At 53.0% G+C, this 22,442-nt stretch overlaps 3 protein-coding genes across 11 annotated transcripts; 2 read left to right on the forward strand and 1 right to left on the reverse strand.

The window, feature by feature from the left end:
• Positions 1-2,979: 2,979 nt before the first annotated feature.
• Galt (galactose-1-phosphate uridylyltransferase) lies at positions 2,980-7,574 on the forward strand. 4 transcript variants are annotated; one of them, XM_029533373.1, is made up of 12 exons: positions 2,980-3,174; positions 3,323-3,422; positions 3,738-3,907; positions 4,130-4,205; positions 4,296-4,344; positions 4,465-4,594; positions 4,723-4,779; positions 4,946-5,068; positions 5,298-5,430; positions 5,533-5,616; positions 5,929-6,083; positions 6,339-7,574. In XM_029533373.1, exons 1-12 carry the CDS (start codon positions 3,112-3,114, stop codon positions 6,417-6,419), a joined length of 1,221 nt encoding a protein of 406 aa, XP_029389233.1. In that variant the 5' UTR covers positions 2,980-3,111; the 3' UTR covers positions 6,420-7,574. The 4 variants fall into 4 exon arrangements, with proteins under 4 accessions (XP_029389233.1, XP_029389234.1, XP_021077651.1 ...); XM_029533374.1 differs by having other exon boundaries at positions 2,982-3,422; positions 4,127-4,205; XM_021221992.2 differs by lacking the exon at positions 4,465-4,594 and having other exon boundaries at positions 2,982-3,422; positions 4,127-4,205.
• Positions 7,575-7,658: 84 nt separating this feature from the next.
• Positions 7,659-17,426, forward strand: Il11ra (interleukin 11 receptor subunit alpha). Its single transcript, XM_021221985.2, has 13 exons — positions 7,659-8,420; positions 11,495-11,594; positions 11,739-11,799; positions 12,652-12,821; positions 12,952-13,066; positions 13,220-13,252; positions 13,331-13,497; positions 13,991-14,154; positions 15,350-15,491; positions 15,828-15,953; positions 16,056-16,152; positions 16,378-16,460; positions 17,027-17,426. The coding sequence occupies exons 1-13, from the start codon at positions 8,274-8,276 to the stop codon at positions 17,065-17,067; spliced, it is 1,446 nt and encodes a 481-aa protein (XP_021077644.2). The 5' UTR covers positions 7,659-8,273; the 3' UTR covers positions 17,068-17,426.
• On the reverse strand, positions 17,419-22,159 carry LOC110338651 (C-C motif chemokine 27). Of its 6 annotated transcripts, none has more exons than XM_021222004.1 (6): positions 22,062-22,159; positions 21,698-21,765; positions 21,424-21,483; positions 19,070-19,167; positions 17,795-17,927; positions 17,419-17,606 (listed from the first exon to the last, which is right to left on the reverse strand). In XM_021222004.1, exons 2-6 carry the CDS (start codon positions 21,742-21,744, stop codon positions 17,450-17,452), a joined length of 495 nt encoding a protein of 164 aa, XP_021077663.1. In that variant the 5' UTR covers positions 21,745-21,765; positions 22,062-22,159; the 3' UTR covers positions 17,419-17,449. The 6 variants fall into 6 exon arrangements, with proteins under 6 accessions (XP_021077663.1, XP_021077666.1, XP_029389236.1 ...); XM_021222007.2 differs by having other exon boundaries at positions 19,070-19,222; positions 22,062-22,138; XM_029533376.1 differs by lacking the exon at positions 22,062-22,159 and adding an exon at positions 21,987-22,054.
• Between the last annotated feature and the right edge of the window lie 283 nt (positions 22,160-22,442).

Consider the following 22,442-nt stretch of genomic DNA (forward strand, 5'->3'; position numbering starts at 1 on the left):
TGTAAGCACACTGTAGCTGTCTTCAGGCACTCCAGAAGAGGGAGTCAGATCTTGTTACGGATGGTTATGAGCCACCATGTGGTTGCTGGGATTTGAACCCCACTGAGCCATCTCACCAGCCCCTGGGGAAGAATTGTTAAGACTGGCAATGACTGCCAGGAGGATGGGGACAAAGAACATGGGAGGGATAATCCCAGACTGTACCTTGTGCTTTTGGGCAAGGAAGAGAACACACATCCAGAGGTCAGGGTCCCACATGATCTCTGGCGATATCCAGGGGGCCATCATAGAGGCCTCCTCCCAAAATTGATCCAGGTCATGAATCTAACCTTGAGACCATGAGTAACCAGAGCGTTTTCAGAGCCCTAATCTGGGGTCCCTTGATGGTGGAGGGGAGAGAGCCCATGTCAACAAGCACAAAGGAAATAAATGACAAACAGGACAGAAGAGGTGACGAAAGTCACGTACTAATCAGGAGACTCCCTTGGGTGTAGCTCAAAGGCCTTATGTCTGAACGGTGTACCCAGGAAGGAAAAGGCGCTTGGGAGCCAATCTCTGGTACCATCACCTGGGAAACCAGCCCCTATGTCAGGTACCAGGATGACTCCAGACCAGAAATGAAAATGAGCAGACTAAGACAGAGAAGGCAGAAAAGATGATGAGATGTCCCACATGCTCACCATAGCACGCTCACCAAAGACAAAGAAATGTGAAGACATGGCCACCATAAGCTCACCCTCAAACTGAACGGAGACCAAAAGCGAGGTCACTGGGACGGACAGACTGAGACGACAAAGAAGACAGAAATGAGGTCCAGGCGCTCACCTTCTCGGAAACCCACAACATAAAACACTAAGAAGAAGCAACAGAAGGGGGCACAGTGAGGAGAAGAAGAGCAGATCAGGTCAAACCATGGACACAGTCCTTGCAGCAACAGAGAAAGGCCAGCCCCCAGGAAAGGAGGTTCTCAAGCAGACACATTCATCACCCTGGGCAACAGATGTTTCCTGTGCCCCGGACTGTTCACCGCCTGACCCTACCTGCTCTTGGGGGTTAGAGGTGAAGTGGTGCAGAATCCACGCCACAGACTCGGAGCAGGTGAGAAACCCCTCAGCAAGCTCATCTGAACAGGGCAGCAAGCTCCTTTAATACCCTCCACCCGGCACCATTGGTCCCAAGAAAGCATCTTTTCTAAATAGCAGTTCCCGATTGGCTGGCATTGTCTGCACCAGCCATCCTTGGTCCTTCAGGCAGTCCTCAATTAGGTCCTCCTGCAGGAGATGCTTTTGTGGCTGTGTTGCCCCCAGCGTTTACACAGAGGCAGCCCCACTGTTCCTGCTACAGAGATTAAAACACTAAATCTTTATATTTGTAATAAGCCTAAGACAATCAACCCTCTATGGCGATTTTGTCTAAACTCTGGAATGTGACTTGCTAAATCCCATTTGGGCTGCTCTTACTTCAACTGGCCTGCCCTCATGACCAGTTCTCAGGATCCCTTACCCTGTAGTAGTCTCAGTCTCTCTCTCTCTCTCTCTCTCTCTCTCTCTCTCTCTCTCTCTCTCTCTGCTACATAGCTGGGGGAACTGAAGCCCTGCCTACTTCTCTTCTGCCCAGCTATAGGCTGTAGGCATCTTTGTTAACCAATCAGGGATAACTTGAGGGGCAAGGATACACAGCATCACTTGGTATACATGAGAATCTCCTTGTCTGTGGGAGTGACCAGACCTTGGGAGCCAGCATTTAAAAGATTTATTTATTTATTTTATACATATGAGTACACCACCATTGCTTTCTTCAGGCACACCAGAAGAGGGCATCAGACCCCATTACAGATGGTTGTGAGCCACNATGTGGTTGCTGGGAATTGAACTCAAGACCTCTGGAAGAGCAGTAGGTGCTCTTCCATCTCCATCTTCCGTTTTCCAGCTGAGCCATCTCTCCAGCTCCCCCCAACCCCCAGCCAGTATTTAGCATCATAATACTTAGTAGCAGACCAAACCTCAATAGCCTAGACCGCTCTATGTAGCCAGGCTACTCACAGATATACCTGTCTCTGCCCTTCAAATACTGATGGCCTTTTGCTTGTTTTTGAGATTGGCTTCACTATATTGGCCAGGATGGTCTAGAACTTGTGGGCTCAAATGATCTGCTTCAGCTTCTAGAATAGCTGAGACTATAGGCAAACACATCACTGTGCCTGGTGTGTATGCGCACACGCACACACACACGCACATACACACACATATTACTGTCTTTTGGTTTACTTTTTATTATTTTTGGTTTTTCCAGACAGGGTTTCTCTGTGTAGCCCTGGCTGTCCTGGAACTCACTTTGTAGACCAGGTTGGCCTTGAACTCAGAAATCTACCTGCCTATGCCTCCATAGTGCTGGGATTAAAGGCGTGGGCCACCACTGGCTGGCTTGGTTTAATTTTTATAGAGATTGGGTCTTGCTGTGCAGGCTGAACGTGTAAGTTTGCTGTTTTGTCTCTGGAGTGCCGGGATTACAGGTGTGTAACCACCACACCCTATAATTACTCAATTCCTTTAATCTAAATTTATTTCTGCTCCTGGGGCTAGAGGCATAGTTACAGTGAAGTACTCACGCCTCCAGGCAATATCTGAAGGGCCAGGCTGCAGGCTTCATCTACAGTATGATCAAGCTCCCCACCCCCACCCTTTCCACAATTTGCATCTTAACCACAGCTGCTCCACAGGTGACCCAGGTCTTGAGTCCAGAACGCTCCAGGGCATCTCTATGCTCCACACAGAACCTAGGCACACGGTTAAGATGCTCAGTGAAAAAACGATGTCTTCTGAACAGGACAGGTCCATTGCACACAAGACCTCACTACACCTGTGGTTACCTGCACAAAATATGAGAATGGACACATCGAGGTTTCCTACCGGATTGGGGGGGCGGGGGAGGGGCGAGATTCTCGAGGCTCCGCCCTTTCTGATGGACTACTGGCAGTTAAAGGTTGCTGACGGGAGTGTCCTTGAGTGGTGAAGCTCCTATGTTGTCCATGCTCCAATAAATAGCCCTGAGCTCGTGCCAGCAACCCGAATACGTGGCCGGACGAATGGACACAGCAACCAGTTTTCACAGATGCTCTCCAGAGAAGTAGTTCCAACCCAATGTGCAGGAGAATCATCAAAACAACCTGGGGAAGTGTGTGGCGGTCCCGAGCCCCGCCCTCAAGTGGCAGGCTGTCATCCCCCCCCCTCGTCACGTGTTGGCGGCTAGCCAATCATCCAGGGTGGGCGGGGGAGAAATGGAATGGGGCGCTTACCCTGTGTATCTTTTTGACTGACCTTAGGTCAGTTCTCGTGGCCTCCTGTCGCACAGCGGAGCCGGTCCTGAGCAGCGCCAGCAGGCTTCAGAGGCGGACGCCATGGCGGAGACCTTCCGGGCGAGCGGTAATTGCTGGGCGGCCTGGACCCGCTGCGGTGCGGAGCCGAGCCTTCCTTTTCCGTAGGAAGTTTTAGTCCCAGAGTCAAGGTCGGCACTCCTACCCGAGGCCAGGGTGGCGGGGCGAGGGAAGGAAGGGCTTGCAGGCCATGTGGCACGGAGGGCGTTTAACCCTTTAACTCCCCTCCGCCAGCCTTTAGCTTCTAGAAACACTGCGCCGACCGAGAGCGTCCCTGTACTTGGGCCTTCTAGGGCATTAGAGCCATTCGGGGAAGAGGGAGACAGGGAGTTTTGCTGACTGATCCTTGACTGACTGTCCCCAGAACACCAGCATATACGCTACAACCCGCTCCAGGACGAGTGGGTGTTAGTGTCAGCCCATCGCATGAAGCGGCCCTGGCAAGGACAAGTGGAGCCCCAGCTTCTGAAGACGGTGCCCCGCCACGACCCACTCAACCCTCTGTGTCCCGGGGCCACACGAGCTAATGGGGAGGTAAGCCCGAAAACACAGCCACCAAGTGGAATAGGAGAAAATAGTTCTTCCTTATTACTACCCTTCGCCCACAAGAGGGAGCAGTGCGCCTCCTTTTGGGTCATCATTTCCTGGCAAGCAACTTTGATCCTTTGAGTGGGCCTTCCTCGCGCCCCCGTTGCAGCCTGGGTAGCCCTTGAATTCCATCAGGTGGTAGTATTTCTAGCCTATTCTTGTCAGTAGGTGAATCCCCCCTATGATGGCACCTTCCTGTTTGACAATGACTTCCCGGCTCTGCAGCCCGATGCTCCGGATCCAGGTAACCTCAATTTAACCACTGTTGGGGAGAAGGGAGACTGGGTCTGACCCGGGGACCTGTGCTGCAGAGAGTAATACTCCTTTATTCCAGGACCCAGTGACCACCCTCTCTTCCGAGCAGAGGCCGCCAGAGGAGTTTGGTAACTTTGGGTTTCCCCTCGTACAACCTCCAGCCCAGGGCTGAAGACGAAGACCTGAGATTGGGCCCTGCCCTTAGCACCCAATCCCCTTCCCTGTGTCATTTTTCCCTCACCACCTAGTAAGGTCATGTGCTTCCACCCCTGGTCGGATGTGACGCTGCCACTCATGTCTGTCCCTGAGATCCGAGCTGTCATCGATGCATGGGCCTCAGTCACAGAGGAGCTGGGTGCCCAGTACCCTTGGGTGCAGGTCTGTGAGTGGGGAGGTGTAATTTTGGTTTGGGGGAATAGCATTACTGCTTCCACGGGGTATGGTAAGGAGGGGTTGGCTTGATGTCTGTGTGACTATTGAATCTCTCTCTCTTCTTTACCCAATAGATCTTTGAAAACAAAGGAGCCATGATGGGCTGTTCTAACCCCCATCCCCACTGCCAGGCAAGTATGTGACAGGCCGTAATGGCTTTCTTGGCAGGGTCCACCGGCATTGTGGACAGGACTACTAGATTAAGGGATAGGGCAAAAGAAATGCAAGAAATTGGTAATTCAGAGGCCCAGAGATAATGGATTGGCTTGCTCTTCTTTGTGCTTGCCCCCTTGACAGGTTTGGGCTAGCAGTTTCCTGCCAGATGTCGCCCAGCGTGAGGAGCGATCCCAGCAGACCTATTACAGCCAGCATGGAAAACCTTTGTTATTGGAATATGGTCACCAAGAGCTCCTCAGGAAGGTGGGTGAGAGCTAGGCCCTGTGTCCCCCAGGGAGTCTCTAGCCCTTTTACCCTCACAGAGAGACGTGCTTTAAAGGGGGATAGGACGTTAGCAGGCACCTAAAGGAACATTATGGTGGCTTAGAGTAAGTGCTAATACAAGTGGGGAGACTCCGATCCTTCTGCTTCCCTATGGCTTGCATCCTTCCCCCTCTCACGTGCATGCTTCACTTCCGTTCTGTGCATCCAGGAACGTCTAGTCCTAACCAGTGAGCACTGGATAGTTCTGGTCCCCTTCTGGGCAGTGTGGCCTTTCCAGACACTTCTGCTGCCCCGGCGGCATGTGCGGCGGCTACCTGAGCTGACCCCCGCTGAGCGTGATGGTGAGTCTCCCGGGTAGGACCGTGGGACTGGGTGCTGGGTAGAATAGCCCCGATGGGGCCAGCATCTCTTCCCCGGGGGTGAGAATCGGGCTCTGATTCCAGATCTAGCCTCCATCATGAAGAAGCTCTTGATCAAGTATGACAACCTATTTGAGACATCCTTTCCCTACTCCATGGGCTGGCATGGTAAGGCTTTTGGGGTTGGGGTAGCCCCAATAGTATTTCTGGGCTTTTAGATTCTGGCTTAGGGAACTAGAATCCTTGATTTAAAGGCCTTAAAGCACAGTTGTTAAAACAGCTGTCCAGTGCATGGGTGCTGGGACTGAGAGAAGGGAGATTTGGTGACACCGTTCCCGATTGCTTCCTAATGTCTGAGCTCCCTGGTGGAAAATACCTGGAGACGTAGTAATCTTCAGTTTCCTGGCCTAGCTTAGGGGAGGGGCTAGTCTGAAGGCTGACAAAGGGCCTCCCAGATCACCTCTGTCTTCTCCTTGTCAGGGGCTCCCACGGGATTAAAGACTGGAGCCACCTGTGACCACTGGCAGCTCCACGCCCACTACTACCCCCCACTCCTGCGATCCGCTACTGTCCGGAAGTTCATGGTCGGCTATGAAATGCTTGCCCAGGCCCAGCGTGACCTCACTCCCGAACAGGTCAGGCCTCACATCCTGGGTCGTCACATCCTTTCACCTCATTTCCTCACGGGATCTCAGCAGTCTTGACCCTGGAGAGCCCTCCTAAAAAAATCTCTGCGTTCCTAGAACTCAGTCGCCCGCTCAACTCCACCCCCTGGTGACTCCAGCTATCCTGAACTAATCTTCCCATCCCATAAGCCCTCCTCAGTATTTCCTGGGCCCAGAACTCCAGGTGACCCTTACTCTCTCTGATTGCTTCTTGTCGCTTTATAGGCTGCAGAAAGATTAAGGGCGCTTCCCGAGGTACACTATTGCCTGGCGCAGAAAGACAAGGAAACGGCAGCCATCGCTTGACTGTGACCACATCAGGGCCTTGAGTCTTTTTGTACCTGACAGACCTGGGACCTGGAGTTCGGGCAGATGTGACATCAATAAAACTGCGTCTCACGTTTTAACCGTGTTTTCTGACACCAGAGGAGTGTGGACTCTTACATTCTGGAGTCTGGGTAAAGGCTAAGTGTGACTCCAAACACTCTTGCCTACGGACTTTGAAAAATTTTGGTGCAAGAATCCCCATTCACCAAGGCAGACGTGGTGGTGTGTGCCTGTGATTCCGCCACATTGGAGGCTGGATAAGGACTGTGAATTTGAGGCCAGTGTGGGTTACTTAGCAAGACGTAGTCTCTGAAACCAAAGCCAAGCTGGATCTCGTGTTACAGGTCTGTAATCCTGGCTCCCCAGGGCACTGAGGCAGGAGGATTGCAAATTCATGGCTAGCATGGGTAACTTGGTGAGACTGTCTGGTATAAAGGACCCGTGAAATAGGCCAGTGATAGAGTGTGTGTCTGACACACGTAAGGCCCCATGTTCAGCCCTAAGTATAGAGTAGAAAAGTCTACCTCTGCTCTCCGAACGAACAATATTCAGTATTGTTTCTAGTCCTCTTCACTTGTGATATAGGTAGCATGCTAATTTAGGAGACTATTTTAAAAATCTTGTGTTCTTAGCTTGGCAGCGTCTACCGGAAGGCCAGAGCCGTTTGTATCACTGAGCCCGTTGTCAGCTCAAGCCTGAGCCTCAAAGTTTGGTGGAGAGAGGGTGAGCAGAGTCCTAGTCCCATGGTCACCCCAGACACTGGGCTGCTGGCCAGAACCCTGGTTTTGTGAGTGGCCACAGCCAGACGCTGCTCCAGACCACAGGGGCTAAAGGGGCGGGTTGGGAGCGTGCGTGTGGCTTTGTGTTCTTGGCTTCCTGGATTTCCATGTGCGGCAGATGTGGCTTCAGCACTGTACCTATGCTACAAGAATTGCACGGAGCAGATGACGGCGCTCAGGATGGCGAGGACAGCCAGAGAGAGAGCCCCAGGGCCTAGAATGATGTTGAATCCACCTCCTCTCTGGATCTGTTTTTCCTTGCCATAGTGGAGGAACTACGGGGCGTTTGATGTTTGAGACCAGATACCACTTGGTGGTCTCCAAATTCTAAAGCAAATGTAAGAGCTATGACAGACGTGGGGATGGCTTGAATGACTTTCATCCATTTTTTTCCAGGGGAACTGAGTCTTGGGGTCAAGAAGTCACTCTAAGCCTGGAGAAGTGACTGGGCCTGGCGGAGAAAACCCAGGTTTTCTCTCCTTGCTATCTTGCGACCTTGGAGGCTTGGATGGGGGATGGGTCCCTGGGATTTGGAATGTTGCCTGGGGCTGGGAAATGAGACAAAGTAGGCACTTCCCTGGCTGGCTAGGTAGGTGGTTGGCTTCTTAGGGCATACATAAACACACCCCCTAACCTTGCCTAAGGCTTGGAAACACCTGGGGAGTTTTTAAAAACAGCGCAGGAATCTAGATGAAAGGCGAAGAGATTCTGATTTCAGTGGCACGGGATGCGGCCTGACTGTTTTAAAAGTCTAAGAGAACTAGACCAACCCCCTGGCTCCCTATCTCATCTGGAGTCAGGGGCATCTTCATCGAATACAGTCAGCTGCCCAGTGGTTCACTAGGGAACCTGAGGCTGTGTGGGCGCCAGGGAGAAGGGCCTGGACACCTTCAGACCTGCTGTCCCTGGGAAGACAGGCCTTCAGGAGAGGTCTAAGGAATGCAGCAGTTTCAGGTTTTGTCCTAGGAATCCTACTCTGGCACCCTCCTCTAAGTTCCAGACGGGACAGGAAGTGTCCGGAGGAGGTGGAAGTGATTGGCAGTTGGAGGCTCCAATGGGCCAAGAGCCCCCCCTGCTTCACCTCTCTCGTGCTATTGGCGCTGGGAGGAGCCGCCCCCACCGCCGGAGCTCAGCACTGGAGGGAGCGGAGGCCGGGGCAGAGGGTGAGGGCGGAGGGCGCTGGCGGCGGCTGCCGCAGAAGGTGAGGCCCTACTGGGACCCGGGTGTTGACTCCCAAGTCCTGCCAAGAGGGGGCGGGGCAGGGTGGTGTGTGATCTGAGAGGCCGGGAGTGACGGATGGGCTATGAGTGTGTCTCTGTGTGTGGCGATGTCGGTGTGTGCGAGGCTCTGAAACTGGTGTCATCTGGTGTGTCTGTCAGCGATTCCAGCTGGGTCTGCTGGCGGTACAGCAACCCGGGGGGAATGTGTCTGCCGGTGGGCAATTTTTCTTTAGGTGCGTTTGTTTGGGAGAAGGGCTGTGACCACACCAGGGAATGTGTTTGGGGAAGTTTCTGTGGGGTCTAGATTTTGTCTGCCAGGGTGGCTGGGTTTGTGTGTGTGTGTGTGTGTGTGTGTGTGTGTGTGTGTGTGTGTACTAATACGTGACTTCAGTAGTAGAGCAACAGTGAGACTTGTGACCGTGATGTGTCCTGTGTCCTAGCCTAGACTGTGTGGGAGTGAAGCTGTGTTGTCTGTTAGGGAACTGCTTAAGTTGTGGAGGGAAACTGACTTCTACCCAGCCTGCAGCAACAGACAGATCCACCCCCCAAGCCACATGGCTTTCCTTCTTCCTCTGTTCGAGAGCTGATGGGGGCTGAGAATGATCAGTGACAGAGCGCTTGTCTGGTGTGAGCCAGGGCCTGGGTTCCCTCTCCGGGGTTGCAGATGTGGCACGTCTGTTTTTGTATGCTGCTGGGTATCAAACCTAGGGCTTTGTTCCTTTTAGGCAGACTCCACCAACTGAGCTATATCCCTGGCGCCCTGCTCCTCTGGTGTTTCCGTTTTCATGCCTGATTCTGCTTCTTTACGTTTCTTTCCTTGTCCCTATGGTTATCTTCCTGGAGAGATTTTTATGTCTCTTCACAGCCCCCCACCCCCACCCCAGGTATCTCATGTTTCTGCTTTTCTAGTTCTGTCTATAGGCTGTCTGTCCCTCAGTGTCCCTCTGTCTGAGTTTCCTGCTTACTCTCTGCTTCTGGCCACACAAGGACTTGTAGCCTTGCTATGACACTGGTCCGTCTTTACTAAGAGCTCCTCATGGTGAGGAGTTGCTTTTAGGGATTATAGGGGAAACACACACACACACACACACACACACACACACACACACACGTGTCTCTGTGTCAATAGGACCTCTAGTAGGCTAAGCTGTTTAAATGTGTCTGAGTGTGTGTATCTGTGTGTGACTGTATCTGAGGGCAACTGTGGGTCTTGTGTATCTGGCACCAAGGGATCAAAGGCATTTCCTGGTGCTGAGGCCCAACCGGTGAAGGGGAAAAATAGAAATGGCTGCAACCTCCAGGGAAGAGGGGAAACTGGTCTCTGGCCTTTCCTTATATTCTCCAGTGTGAAGCCCGTTTTCCCCTGGAAACACAGCCGGCTGTGCCCCAAGGAAACACTGCTGGAGAGTGGAAAGAACAGGAATGAGTGTGTCTGTGTGCTAATTCCTTTTATTATGTCCACATGTGTTCAAGTGAATATCTTTGCGTTAGTCAACTACCTAGGGAGTCCCCGAGTAAGTAGGCTTTGGTGGCTCTGTGAAAACAAAGAAAATCTTTTAGCGACAGGGGCACAAGCAGAGGCTACCCTCCTCTCCTTGCTGGTCCTGGCTGTGCCTCTGGCTTCCTTTCCAGCCTGAGGGGAAGGCCTCTTTCCTTCCCAGGCCCAAGGGTGGAGGGAATGAGAGAGGGAAGAGGAAGAGGTGGAGGAGGGGGCCTGCTCAGCTCTAAGGCCCAGAGGGGGCGGGGCTCGACACGGGAAGGAGGGGATGGTTCTGGGGTCCCAGGACTCAGTGGGGCAGGAGTCAGTTCTTAGCCTGTAGGAGGAAGTCTGGGAGGCCATGGGCACTCAATCGCTGTGATTATCAAGGTAGGGTGGGACTAACCAGGGTAAACGGGGCTGGGACCGGGATGGGGGGCAACAGGACAGTCGGGGGATCACAGATATGTGAAGGCCTCATTCTGCCCTGCTCTGGAGAGGTCCTGTGGCAGTTTGACTGAGGGCTTGTCATCTATCCCTTTCTGACTACCTTCACTCTGCTGCTGCTCCCCGCCATCCGAGTCCTTCCTCCCAGTCCCCCACTCCTTCTCTAGAAGAACATTTCTCAGACTTGGAGTCCCTGCTGCACCAATCCAGACCTCTTGCATATTGGCCCCCAACTCCATTGCTTTTGCTCCTGAACACTTTTCTTCCCCCCCCTTACCCTGCACTTGGTGCTGTGGTCCCCCCCACATCAGGCAGGCGCCTGCTCCTGCCGGCTCCCAGTTCCCCTCCCTTCTCAGCCACCATGTCTCCATCTCCATCTGCTGGCTCCTCGCCTGCTCCCAGCCTCTGGCAGGAGCCAGGGCATCTGGATCCGCTTAATTCTGCAGCCCCAGCCTGCACCCTAGCTACATCCAGCCTCACAGGCTTGAGACCAACAAGATTTCAAGCCAGGCCCATCTGAGTGGCCCAAGCACGAGAGCACGAAGCCAGGCCTTGGCAGCTAGGGCAGGGAAGGGCCTCGTGTTGGGAGTATGGGGGGCATTTGGGCCCATCATGCCAGCTCCCTATCTGCGGGTGATGAGGTTTGCTGTATGTTGGCCAGAGGCAATAATTAGCCTTGGTCAGGTTGGGGGTGAATGCCAGAATTCTCAGCAGCTGAATCGTATGGGTTAATGGGAGTGGCGGAGCCGGTGCCAATCTTTGGTGCCAGGGGTGGGCGCCAAGGATGGTGTGGTGTGTTGCGGGGGTGGGGGGTGAATGCTAGCACAGTCTGTTGCCTCTGGCTTTTGTTCCGGGCCTTAAGCCCAGGACTGGGATGAACACGTGTGTGTGTGTGTGTGTGTGTGTGTGTGTGTGTGTGTGTGTGTGTGTGTGTACACACACAAGGACAAGTACAACACTGGGTATATGGTGAGAAAGGGGAGCTCAGGTTAGATTCCTCAGTCATTTTCAGTAGCTTCATTTCTCTTGGTACTTCAGTTTTCCTTAAGGAAGCCCCAGCTTTGGAGAGGATAAGCCGGGGGTTTTTAGCTCATGGACGGGTGAGTCCTTAAGTGTCCTCTTTCTCTACAGATGAGCAGCAGCTGCTCAGGGCTGACCAGGGTCCTGGTGGCCGTGGCTACAGCCCTGGTGTCTTCCTCCTCCCCCTGCCCCCAAGCTTGGGGTCCTCCAGGTAAGAAAATGCCTCTCTGGCTCCCAAGTGTAACTTCGTGCTTTGACACAATGACCCCCACCCAGGGCTTGGCAGCCTGCCCCTCACCCTATCTTCCTCATAAATGGGAGGGTGTATAAAAGAAGTAATAACTGCCTTTTACAGGGGTCCAGTATGGACAGCCTGGCAGGCCCGTGATGCTGTGCTGCCCCGGAGTGAGTGCTGGGTAAGTGTCCACCTGTCTGTTCATCTCATCCTTGTGACCCTTTCCTGACCCTGCCCAGATCTTACGTTCCCTCCTAAACTCATTTCTTTCTGCCATAATCCTTGCTTGCGTGTCCTAACTCTCCAAATGTATTTATTCAATAGAAAATGCTGCTAATGCTGGGGATGTCGCTTGGCGCCAGGCATATACAAAGCCTTGGGGGGGTGGGGGGTGGGTGGCTACTTAATACCAAAAAATCATCCATCAGTCAACCAGCCACTATGTTTAAGTACCTGCTAAGTGCCGGGTCTATCGTAGGCTCTGAGACACGGCGAGACACGGCAAGACACGTGTCTTCCATCGTCTCCATCATAGTGGGAAAGGCAGGCAGCAAGCACGCAAGAAACTTGGTCAAAAAGGAGCAGCAATGGCCAGGTTAGGGTAGACACTCCTGACGGGGGCAGCAGCTTGTGGAGACGCCCCGAGGTGGGGTTGACCTCAGTGCTAAGGAACAGAAAGAAGAGAATTCAGCCTGTGCAGGAGGAAGTTGGGGGTGATAAAGGAAAAGAAGGCCACGGGAGACCACAAGGGACTGTGTGAAGGGAATTTGGGCTTGGGCTTAGTCTCCTTTCTTTCTTGTTTATATTTTATTCGTGTATTATTCTTGGTACCTGGGAATGACCTGGAACTCACTATGTAGCTCCAATTGGCCCCAATTGATCCCCTGCTTCAGCCTCCCGAGATGATTCTTGCGCACCACCACCCCAGCCCTGGAATCCTGGTTTGATTGCAAGTGTGCTTATGTGCTCTCAGAGAACAGTTGCACAGCCTGACCCTGTCTCTCTCTGATTCACCTCCTCCTCTCTCCTCCAGGACTCCAGTGTCCTGGTTTCGGGATGGAGATTCAAGGCTGCTCCAGGGACCTGACTCTGGACTAGGACACAGACTGGTCTTGGCCCAGGTGGACAGCCCTGACGAAGGCACTTACGTCTGCCAGACCCCGGATGGTGTATCGGGGGGCATGGTGACCCTGAAGCTGGGCTGTGAGTTAGGGAAGGTGGCAGTGAGGGGCCATGGGATCCCCAAGGGGACCTGGGACCCGTGCAAGCCCTCTGGGATAGGATGGAGCTAGGGGTGTCTTGGTCTCCAGCCGTGCGTACCCTCTGTCTCCAGTCCCCCCGGCCCGTCCTGAGGTCTCCTGCCAGGCAGTAGACTATGAAAACTTCTCCTGTACTTGGAGTCCAGGCCAGGTCAGCGGTTTGCCCACCCGCTACCTTACTTCCTACAGGTATGTGTGGGTGTGTCTGGTATGGGTGCCTATGGAATTGGGGCTGCTGGCATGAGATAGGTATGGGAGACAGGGAGGGAGGTTCTGACAAGTTCTCAGAGGTGGTAGGGCCTTCTTTCCCTCCTAACCTCGGATGGTAACCTTTTTTACCAGGAAGAAGTCGCTGCCAGGGGCTGAGCGTCAGAGGTAGGACATGTCAGAGAGACTGGGAACTCTTAACTTGTGACCTATTTCCAAAACCCAAGACAACATCCTCCGTTCTAGGGAAAGTCCATCCACCGGGCCTTGGCCGTGTCCACAGGACCCTCTGGAGGCTTCCCGATGTGTGGTCCATGGGGCAGAGTTCTGGAGTGAGTACCGGATCAATGTGACTGAGGTGAACCCACTGGGTGCCAGCACGTGCCTACTGGATGTGAGATTACAGAGCATCTGTGAGTACCCCAAGCTCCTTCCAGACCCACGTCACAGAGACTCCGCACAGACTTACAGTCCCCTTGCCCCAACTTCCAACTGGTCCTCTCCTTTTCATAAAGACGGAGCAGTCGCAGACGGCTCTGTACCCTCGAGGCTCCCATCATTGAGCCCGATCTCATGCTCTCCCTGCCTAGGGGAAACCTTTATTTTCTTGATCTGAGTGTGGGAGGGGAGAAGGCAGTACACGTAGGTTAGGTTTTGGGCCAGTGAATCTTCTGTCGATGGAAAGAAAAATCCGCTTATCACTCAAAGTTATCAAAACTCTGTTTTCTCTGGATTGCTGCTTATCTTATAATAATGACAGACAGGTCCTGAGGCTCAGTGAGTGATCAAATTTGACATTTCCCCTCCTTCCTGGGACAGATCTGAGGAAAGCACCTTTACACACACACTGTGGGAAGGGATGAGTACCCATCACTTACCCTGAACTTTGTGTGTGGCTACCCCTAGTGCGTCCTGATCCACCCCAAGGACTGCGGGTGGAATCGGTACCTGGTTACCCGAGACGCCTGCACGCCAGCTGGACATACCCTGCCTCCTGGCGTCGCCAACCCCACTTCCTGCTCAAGTTCCGGTTGCAATACCGTCCAGCACAGCATCCAGCCTGGTCCACGGTGAGGTCTGCAGTGTGCCTCGGGTCTTCGTCTTCCAGTGCTGTCTCTGGTGTTGAGAGTTCAAATACTCTGCATCGCTCCTAGGCACTGGCTGGTCTCAGAAGACCTGATTCCCTCTCTCTATAAGTGTTCCCCAGGTGTTGGGCTGGGTGCTGGAGTTGTAGCTGGTAGGACTCCTGTCCTGGGTAACTAATCATAATGCAAGCCTGTCTGTGGAAGACAGAAATGCCTTTTTTTAAAAAAAAAATCACTTTTGGGGATTGGGAAAATGGCTCAGTGTATAAACAACCGCTTATAAGCACGGGGACCTGGGTTTGAATCCTCAGAGTCCTCATAAAGCCTGGTGAGATAGCATAGTTTGTAACCTGAGTGCTCCAACAGCAAGAAGGGAGGTAGAGCCAGGAGAATGCCCAGAAGTTCAGGGGCTAGCTCTGCACTGCTGTGCAGCTGAGAGTAACAAAGAACCTGTTTTCAAGCAGTGTAGAAGGCAGAAAGACTTACTCCTGAGTTCATCCTCTGACCGCCACATGTACGCTGTGACACGCCCCACCGTACACACATACCATATACACACAAACACCACCATATACACCCCCACACACACACCACATTACACCAACACACAACCCACCCTCCACACACACACAAAGAGAGGGGGTGGGAGAGAATCACTTCTAGGAAAGGGGTACCTTCTACCCAGAGGACCCTTCTCGTATACACACTCCTGTGTCTACGTGAAAATAGTTTATCTCCACATCCAGAAATGTCAAAGTTTTGTTGGCATCTGTCCTGGGAAGCTGTCCCTTTAGTTTATAATCTGCATCCAGAGCTGCCTGCCTGCAGTGTACCTCAATACACATTGGACAGGTTATCTCTGGTTAGGTATAGTCACCCTATTTACAAATGAGCAAGCCGAGATGTGGAGGACCAGAGTCCACTCAGCAAGTCATGTAGAGTTTTGAACACAGACTGGCTGACACCGAAGGCCCTCCAAGGAACCTCTACACGTTTACATTTTCCAAATCCCACACCTAGATTTTGTCCCATCAGCCACCCAACATGGGGCCTAGACCATCCCTAGCGAGTTGACAGGGATGCCAGTGTGGGAGAGGGCTACTCTTCGATGGCCCCCGGGGCTGGGCAGGTTCTTTATTTACACTGGGACCACACCCTGAGGAGCCATCTTTACCTCCAGGTGGAGCCCATTGGCTTGGAGGAGGTGATAACAGATGCTGTGGCCGGGCTGCCCCATGCGGTACGAGTCAGTGCCAGGGACTTTCTGGATGCTGGCACGTGGAGCGCCTGGAGCCCAGAGGCTTGGGGTACTCCCAGCACTGGTGAGAGACAGAAACAAAGACAAAGGGTGGGGCCCTCACCCCAAAGCAACCATCCACTAGACAGTTTTACACATCCCCTTGTTAGGGGCCTCAGCACCGCTGTCCTATTCACTAGCCTTGCTGGCCTGCAGCCCTCCTCTGCTTTAGTCCCTCATCTCCACCTCTGCACATGTAGACCGTATGTCTGCAAGTCTACAAGCCATATCCTCAGGAGCTGGCCACACCCTTTGAAACTCCCTCCTAGGCCCCTACCTCAGATTTAGGTTCTAGCCCTGCTCCTGCCTTAGAAAGGCAGACGCTTCTTGCGTGCACCTCTGAGGTTTCATCCATCTTCAGGTCCCCTGCAGGACGAGATACCTGATTGGAGCCAAGGACACGAACAGCAGCTAGAGGCAGGAGTAGCTCAGGAGGACAGCCCGGCTCCTCCAAGGCCTTCCTTGCAGCCAGACCCAAGGCCACTTGGTAAGTCTGATGGATTGACAGAGTGTGTGGAGGACGAAAGTCCAAGTGGCATCAAGCATGGCTAACATTGTTCTCCCAGGGACATGTGGCCTTTTCCTTCAGATCACAGGGACCCCTTGGAGCAAGTGGCTGTGTTAACATCTCTGGGAATCTTCTCATGCCTTGGCCTGGCTGTTGGAGCCCTGGCACTGGGGCTCTGGTGAGTGAGTGCCACTGGTTCCTTAGCTGTCCTGCCCCACAGCTGCTTTGATACCCATGGACCACACATCCATTCTCACCCTCTGCTGACTGCCCACTGAGCTTGCTGGAGCTTGGAACCACTTTTCCCCTCCTGTCTTCTCTGTCATGATTCCTCTTCCTTTGCTAATAAATCCTCTTGGAGGAGGCATGGTATTAGGGAGACAGCTGCCCTTTTATGCTTCAGGCTGAGGTTGAGACGGAGTGGGAAGGATGGACCGCAAAAACCTGGGTTCTTGGCCCCCATGATCCCGGTGGAAAAGCTTCCAGGTGAGTAGCACTTGATAATCTAAGTGCTTGATTGAGTGGAATCACTGGAGTTGGGTCTTCCTTTATTTCTAGGCAAGGGGGAGAGCCAGTAGACCTTCCATTCCCAAGTGCCATTTACAGCATTCTTCCCATTTACAGCATTGGGAATTATGGCAGCTCCCTTCATTTTTAAGGTGTCAGAATTGATATTACCCTTCCCCCACTTGAATGTCTTGGATCAATGCTTGCTCCTATCCCAGATTTGAAAAATTAAATCTCATTACTGTTGTGTGTTGTGTGTGTGTATGGTATGTGTATGCACACACACTTGTCATAGCATGTGCTGGGAGTCTATCTACCTTTGCATGGGTCCGGGGGACAGAACACAGGTCATTAGGCTTGCTTGTCACCCCTACCCTTGGCCCAGAGCTTTATCTACTTCCTTATCTTTAGAGTGTTAGGGCTCCCTCAAAAGCGGGCTCCTCTGTTCCACCTTAGAGTGTTTGGCTTGGAAATGTCCCCCCTTTTTCCCTCAGGATGTCTGGATCCAGTCTTCCTGTCTCTTGACATGCTCCCTGTTCCTTTAGGAATTCCAAACCTGCAGAGGACCCCGGAGAACTTCAGCTGATTTCATCTGTAACCCGGTCAGACTTGGGTGGTTAAATGGACAGGCAGAAAGAGGCAGGGCTGTGGATCCCTATGGATGGAGGTCTCAGCTGGAAGTCTGGAGCCCTTTTCTTTGACACCTATACTCCAAACTTGCTGCCCGCTGAATGCTGTCTGGACCTCTGATGTTGTCCCTGACGTGGAAATCCACCTGAGGAATGTGTACAGAAGTCTGTGTTCCTGTGACTGTGTGTGTGGGAGACAGTGAGCAGAAGTTCTCTGCATGTGTGTGTACAGATGATTGGAGACTGTGTGCGGTCTTGGGCTTGGCCCTTCTGGGAAGTGTGAAGAGTTGAAATAAAAGAGGCGGAAGTTTTTGGAGAGTGTCGTCTAATGTTGCTTTATTAGTTTTGCTGTTGGGGGTGCGAGTACATTTTCTTTTGTAGTACCAGATTTAAACTGGGTACAGTCCCCTGGAGCCTTTTCCCTTGGCGTTCGAACCACCGAGCCAGGCTGCGGTTCTGGGGATGAACACAGACACTGCGCCGAGCCAGGTGAAGTCTGAGAAGGGAAAAGTCCAAAGCTAGGCTCACATTTGGGGGATGAGCTTAGGTAAGGTTCAGGGTTAGGGGCAAAAGCCAGATGAAAATCCGGGTAGGTATCAGCGTTAGTAACGGGGCTAGGGATGAATATTGGGGGTTCGGACTGAGGGCAGAGTTAGAGGTATCAAGGTTGGGGACAGAGCTCACATGACAGCCTGAAGGTGACAGTCCCCATCGGCCTCCTGCAGTTCCATGCGGACAATCCTCCTCAGCAGCCTGCTTGGGAGTGGTTGTCTATAGAGCTGAGTACAGCAGCTAGTGCTGGAGGGCAGAGGCAAGGCTGGAGAACAGTGGGGCCACACTTCAGAGAGGTCTGGACCCACAAGCTGCTCTGATTACATAGCTAGAGGTCCAACTTTCTGGGCCCTGTTCCCTCTAGTTCCCTTGCTCAACATTCTACAGCCTCTGAGGACTCACCTGCTTCAGGAGCTGGGCTCAGAAGCAACAGTAACAGCAGGAGGCTGCTGGTGGGGGAGAGCCCCTCCATGGTGCTCAGCCCGGAGGTTTCTTCCTTCCTTCCTTCCTTTCTCCCCTGCTCCCCTAGCTTTTATCTAGCTGAGCTTCGCCTCGGGCACTAGGTGAGTCAGACTCAGGTGGTGATGCCTTGCTTATCTTGTGATGCTGATCTTTAACTCTTGGCCTGTTGTCAGTGACCCAACCCCCTGCCCGGACTGCCATTTCCCCATGGGCTTCTAAGCCCTGGATGGAGAAGATGGGAGAGAGCTAGCGAATGGCTGGCGTACGGGCTGATGGTACAGAAGCTCAGGACAGCCGTGGTCCACGGTGGCGTCTCCTGATAGTCATTTACGCTCACACCCATAGCCACACATTCACAGTCATATGTGGGTCATGTAACCTCATGAAGTCACGCCCATGAATGTGTGCTCACAGACAGAAATGACACCGATCCAGTTATACCCAAAAGCCCCACTGGAATCCATTTGCATTTCCACAACCATCGCGCTGAACCATATTAGTGAACATACACACTTCTGATGGAAGTTTGTGAGTGGGTAGGAACAGGAGGCAGGCCAGCACTGACCTGCCTTCATCTTCTCCTCCCTACTACCTGCCCCGCCCCGCCCTGCATTTTTCTAATCAGGAGAAATTGATGGGACCCTAAAACAGACTCTTCTTGGCTAATAGGGAGATGTTTACCATGAAGGAGGGAAACTGAGGCAGATGAGGGAGAGAAATAAAAGTTCTTTGGTGCCAGGTTGCTGGTGTTAAAACAGGTGAAAGTGGGTGGGTGTACGGTGGCACATGTCTTGTCCCCAGTACTAGGCAGGCAGAGGCAGAGTCTCTGTGAGTTTGAGACTAGACTAGTCTACACAGTGAGTTCCGGGGCCAGCCTGAGCTACATAGTGAGATCCTGCCTCAACAAACAAATCAACAAAACTCCACCCCTCTCCCAAATCTCACCTTCTTGCTTCTGCTTGGTCTTGTTCCACGGATGCCAGCTTCTCAGTGGGAGGCTGGGGGTTTCCAGACTTAGTCTCTGGCTTGTTGGAGACATCGGACTCAAGAACAAAGTTAGGTCGTCTCTTTTGATTCAAATTCTATCGTCTTTCCATTCTGGGCTTGAAGGAACATACCCTTCCGAACCCAGGTTCAGAAATATCCATTTTCCCAAACCCAAAACACCTGTACCCCACCCTACGCTTCCTTTCATCAGAAATACGTATGCACTAATATGTGGGATCAATGTGGAAATCCAAATGTACTGCAGTGGGGCCTTGGGGTATAACTGGATCTGTATGCAAAATTCCTACTCATTTTGAGTCAACGCTTTCTGGAAAGTTGTAAATGACCTAGAATGGGGGTGTGTTTATGGGGCTAATAGCCTAGACTCCTAATCTGGGGATTTCAATTCTCAAGTTCTGCTCTGGACTTAAAATATAAACCGAGTCATAACACCAAGAATCCATCCCTTATCTGGAGATTGAATTTCCTGCTCTGAGGCCAGCCATCCTCTGTGGAGTAGAGATTTTAGGATAGGACTTCCACAGCCTCCAAGCAGTCTCTTTGGCTATAGCTAAACTGAAAAGGCCTTGCTTCCCCCTGACCAGGGAAAGACCCATAGGTACCTTTTGGACATTTTCTCAGAGGTCTTATGACAGTCTGGGAAGATGTGGACCCAGGGCTAGTCAAAGCATTTGAAGGTGTCTTTGATGCAGACATTGTGAGGGAATGGCTAAAAGTTTGCACACTTGAAGGTCACCCACAAGCCAGAGGCCACTCATCCTGAATTTTTGGTACCAGAAGCTTCAGGACCTCTCTCTTACTCCCGGTCTAGATCTTTGTCCCGGGGCTTGGGTGCTTCTCCAAAAAGGAAATTCTAAGGAAATTCACCTCGCCTGCCCCGCTCGCCCCACTCCATCATCCTGTCTATACTGCTCGACACTGCGAGCTCCCTGGGTTTGTCAACCCAGAGATCTTTGGAAGGCAGGGACATTTTCCTGGCTCTGTGCCCTTCTCTCCTTATTTTGGCTTCTCCAAAGATATGGAGGCCAAGGCTTCCTTCTCAGCACAGTGAGCTATGACAGGGGCAGTGCCAGGCTAAAAGTCAGCTTTGAGCTCAGCCAGGATCCAGGCTGTCTCCGGAACGTCACCCTCAGGTGCCCGTGCCGGAATGGGAGTCAGTGGGTCTACGTGGTGGTTGAGAGGCCAGTCTGACTCTCAGCCACTGTAAGGGTTAACGGGTTCCAGAGTGATTTGGGTGGACATGGTTAACACGGGGGTGGGGTGGGTGGGTAGGGTAGCAGGGTTCTTAGCAAACTGCTAGTTCTTGCTGATGCCAGGGACTTTTAAAACTGTGGTGGGGCTGGCAGGACGGCCATGGTACCGAGCCTGAGACCCCGAGTTCCACCCCGGGAAGTCATATGGAAGAAAAAAACCCTCACAAAGGGTCATACCCTTTGACCTTCGCATGCGCATGCATTGTGGTGGGCACACACACATTACAAACACACACACACACACACACACACAATTAAAAAATTAAATACAAAAACAAACACAAAATTGGGATCAGACCGGGGGAGCCAATTTGGGGAATTAACTATAGGACGGATCTTGGACCCTCGACCCTTGTCACTCTCCTGGGGTACACTGCAGGAGACAGCTTCTAGGAACTGGCCCTCCCTCTCACTGACAGCGGACTCCTCAACTTTGGCTAAAATGTTTTATATCCACTCCCAGGAAAAGAAGAGTCTTCAGACATCTGGCAGAGTTACGGCTAGAGGAAGGTGGTAACAGCTGAAGTTTTGGGAACACAGATAAGTGGGGGAAAGATGTGGGTGCTTTTGGGGAGGGCTTGGCAGGGAGCCAGTCACTGATAGTAATTAGAAGCCTGACCCTGAGGAGCAATGGAGTCCTAGACGTGCAAGGGCTTCCTACCAGGGAGGGGTGCCCTGTGGGTTAAGAAACAGCAGGCGTGGAGTGGGATTCCCAGCACCAAAGGCGGCTGCGGCGGTAAAGTCAGGAAGGCAGTGGGCGTGACTTTAAATCTTTAATGCACCGGCTGTCTGTGCAACAGCGGTGGGGGTGCGACAGAGGAGACCACGACCCGAGCGCTGGGGAGCAGGCCTCAGGCCGCTCGACAAACAGCTCATTAGGCCCCGCAGAGGCTCCAGCTTCTGCTCCCGGGGGTGCGCCGAGCTGTAGGGCGACCCGACAATGACATGAGGCGGGGGCACGGGGCGCCTGGACTCCCCCACATCCGTCCACCGACACTGAACCTCGTTCATGCCCCCACGAGACCGCAGCCCCCTCACCTCCGCTCCCTGCGCCACATTCGCAGCCAAGGAAAAAAGTAGAAGCAGCCCCAGTAGATCCTGCAAAGACAAGGCAAAGAGACGGACCGGGAGGGGCGGGGCTGACCCACAGACCCCACCTCTGGAACCGAGCCCTCCAGAAAGCCCCGCCCCCAAGGGCTGGACAGCAGCAGCCCACGCCCCTCGAGGGCCCGCTCCGCCCGCCCCGGGACGTTCACCTTCCCCCCCACCCCCGGCCTCACATCCCTCCTCCGCATCTCCCGCCTCCACTCACTCCTCCTCCGCTTCCAGCGCCACCTCGTATCTCCTCAATCGCGACATGTCCGGGGCTCCGAACGGTTCCTGGGGAGCAGCATGATAGGAACACTTATTCCCAGTCGCAAGTCCCCTTCGCCATCATTCCCAGGACGAGTCTGAATAGTCCTCAGGTACACTGAGGCAGGTGGCCCCCACCCCCGGAAGCCAATTGTCCCGTCGGGACAGGATGGGATGGATGCTATGGAAATCACTAGAAGTTAAAGCGTTAGGAGGAGGGTTATCTAGGGATCGGAACGTGGAGTCACCAAAGAGAGAGGTCTAGCGGCAGGGGAGCTGGGACATTTAGGCCCTGGATGGAGATTTTGAGGGGCTGGAGTCACCTGAAGGGGGGCTCAGGGGTCGGCACAGCCTAAACTCCCCGCCCTCCCTGGCTCCGCCCCGGAAACGGACCGTTAACAATTACATCACAGGGATACCTTCGCACTCTATGGGTGGGGCTTGCGTATCACCCGGAAGGGGAGGAACCAGGTTTTCGTCAGAGGAGGTGGGATCAAGATGTCACGTTAAGAAGTGGCACTGTGTTTTTGTTGCTTAAGGGGCATAGTCGGTGTTTATTAAGATGCCAGACACGCAGGACCCTCTTTTCTGGGATGGAGTCAGATTTTAGAGTTACACAGGTTGGTAGACTGTGACTTTGTCTGGAGACAGCAGTAAAAGTGCTTTGGGAATCATCCTCACTGTGCCTCTCTCACCCCCACCCC

This window comes from Mus pahari, chromosome 22, assembly GCF_900095145.1.
Source record: "Mus pahari chromosome 22, PAHARI_EIJ_v1.1, whole genome shotgun sequence".
Taxonomy (NCBI): Eukaryota; Metazoa; Chordata; class Mammalia; order Rodentia; family Muridae; genus Mus; species Mus pahari.

What these genes read in the sequence shown, in the direction of transcription:
- Galt (XM_029533373.1), top strand. Translation starts at nt 3,112, where the DNA reads ATGCTCTCCAGAGAAGTAGTTCCAACCCAATGTGCAGGAGAATCATCA. An exon ending in GAGGCCGCCAGAGGAGTTTG is followed by an intron (nt 4,345 to 4,464) that starts GTAACTTTGGGT and finishes CTCACCACCTAG; the next exon opens with TAAGGTCATGTGCTTCCACC. An exon ending in CTACTCCATGGGCTGGCATG is followed by an intron (nt 5,617 to 5,928) that starts GTAAGGCTTTTG and finishes TCTCCTTGTCAG; the next exon opens with GGGCTCCCACGGGATTAAAG.
- LOC110338651 (XM_021222004.1), bottom strand. Translation starts at nt 21,744, where the DNA reads ATGTCGCGATTGAGGAGATACGAGGTGGCGCTGGAAGCGGAGGAGGA. An exon ending in ATGTGGCGCAGGGAGCGGAG is followed by an intron (nt 19,168 to 21,423) that starts GTGAGGGGGCTG and finishes TTTGTTCTTGAG; the next exon opens with TCCGATGTCTCCAACAAGCC. An exon ending in TGTCACCTTCAGGCTGTCAT is followed by an intron (nt 17,607 to 17,794) that starts GTGAGCTCTGTC and finishes TTCCCTTCTCAG; the next exon opens with ACTTCACCTGGCTCGGCGCA.
- Il11ra (XM_021221985.2), top strand. Translation starts at nt 8,274, where the DNA reads ATGGGCCAAGAGCCCCCCCTGCTTCACCTCTCTCGTGCTATTGGCGCT. An exon ending in GGTGACCCTGAAGCTGGGCT is followed by an intron (nt 12,822 to 12,951) that starts GTGAGTTAGGGA and finishes CTCTGTCTCCAG; the next exon opens with TCCCCCCGGCCCGTCCTGAG. An exon ending in TGTGAGATTACAGAGCATCT is followed by an intron (nt 13,498 to 13,990) that starts GTGAGTACCCCA and finishes GGCTACCCCTAG; the next exon opens with TGCGTCCTGATCCACCCCAA.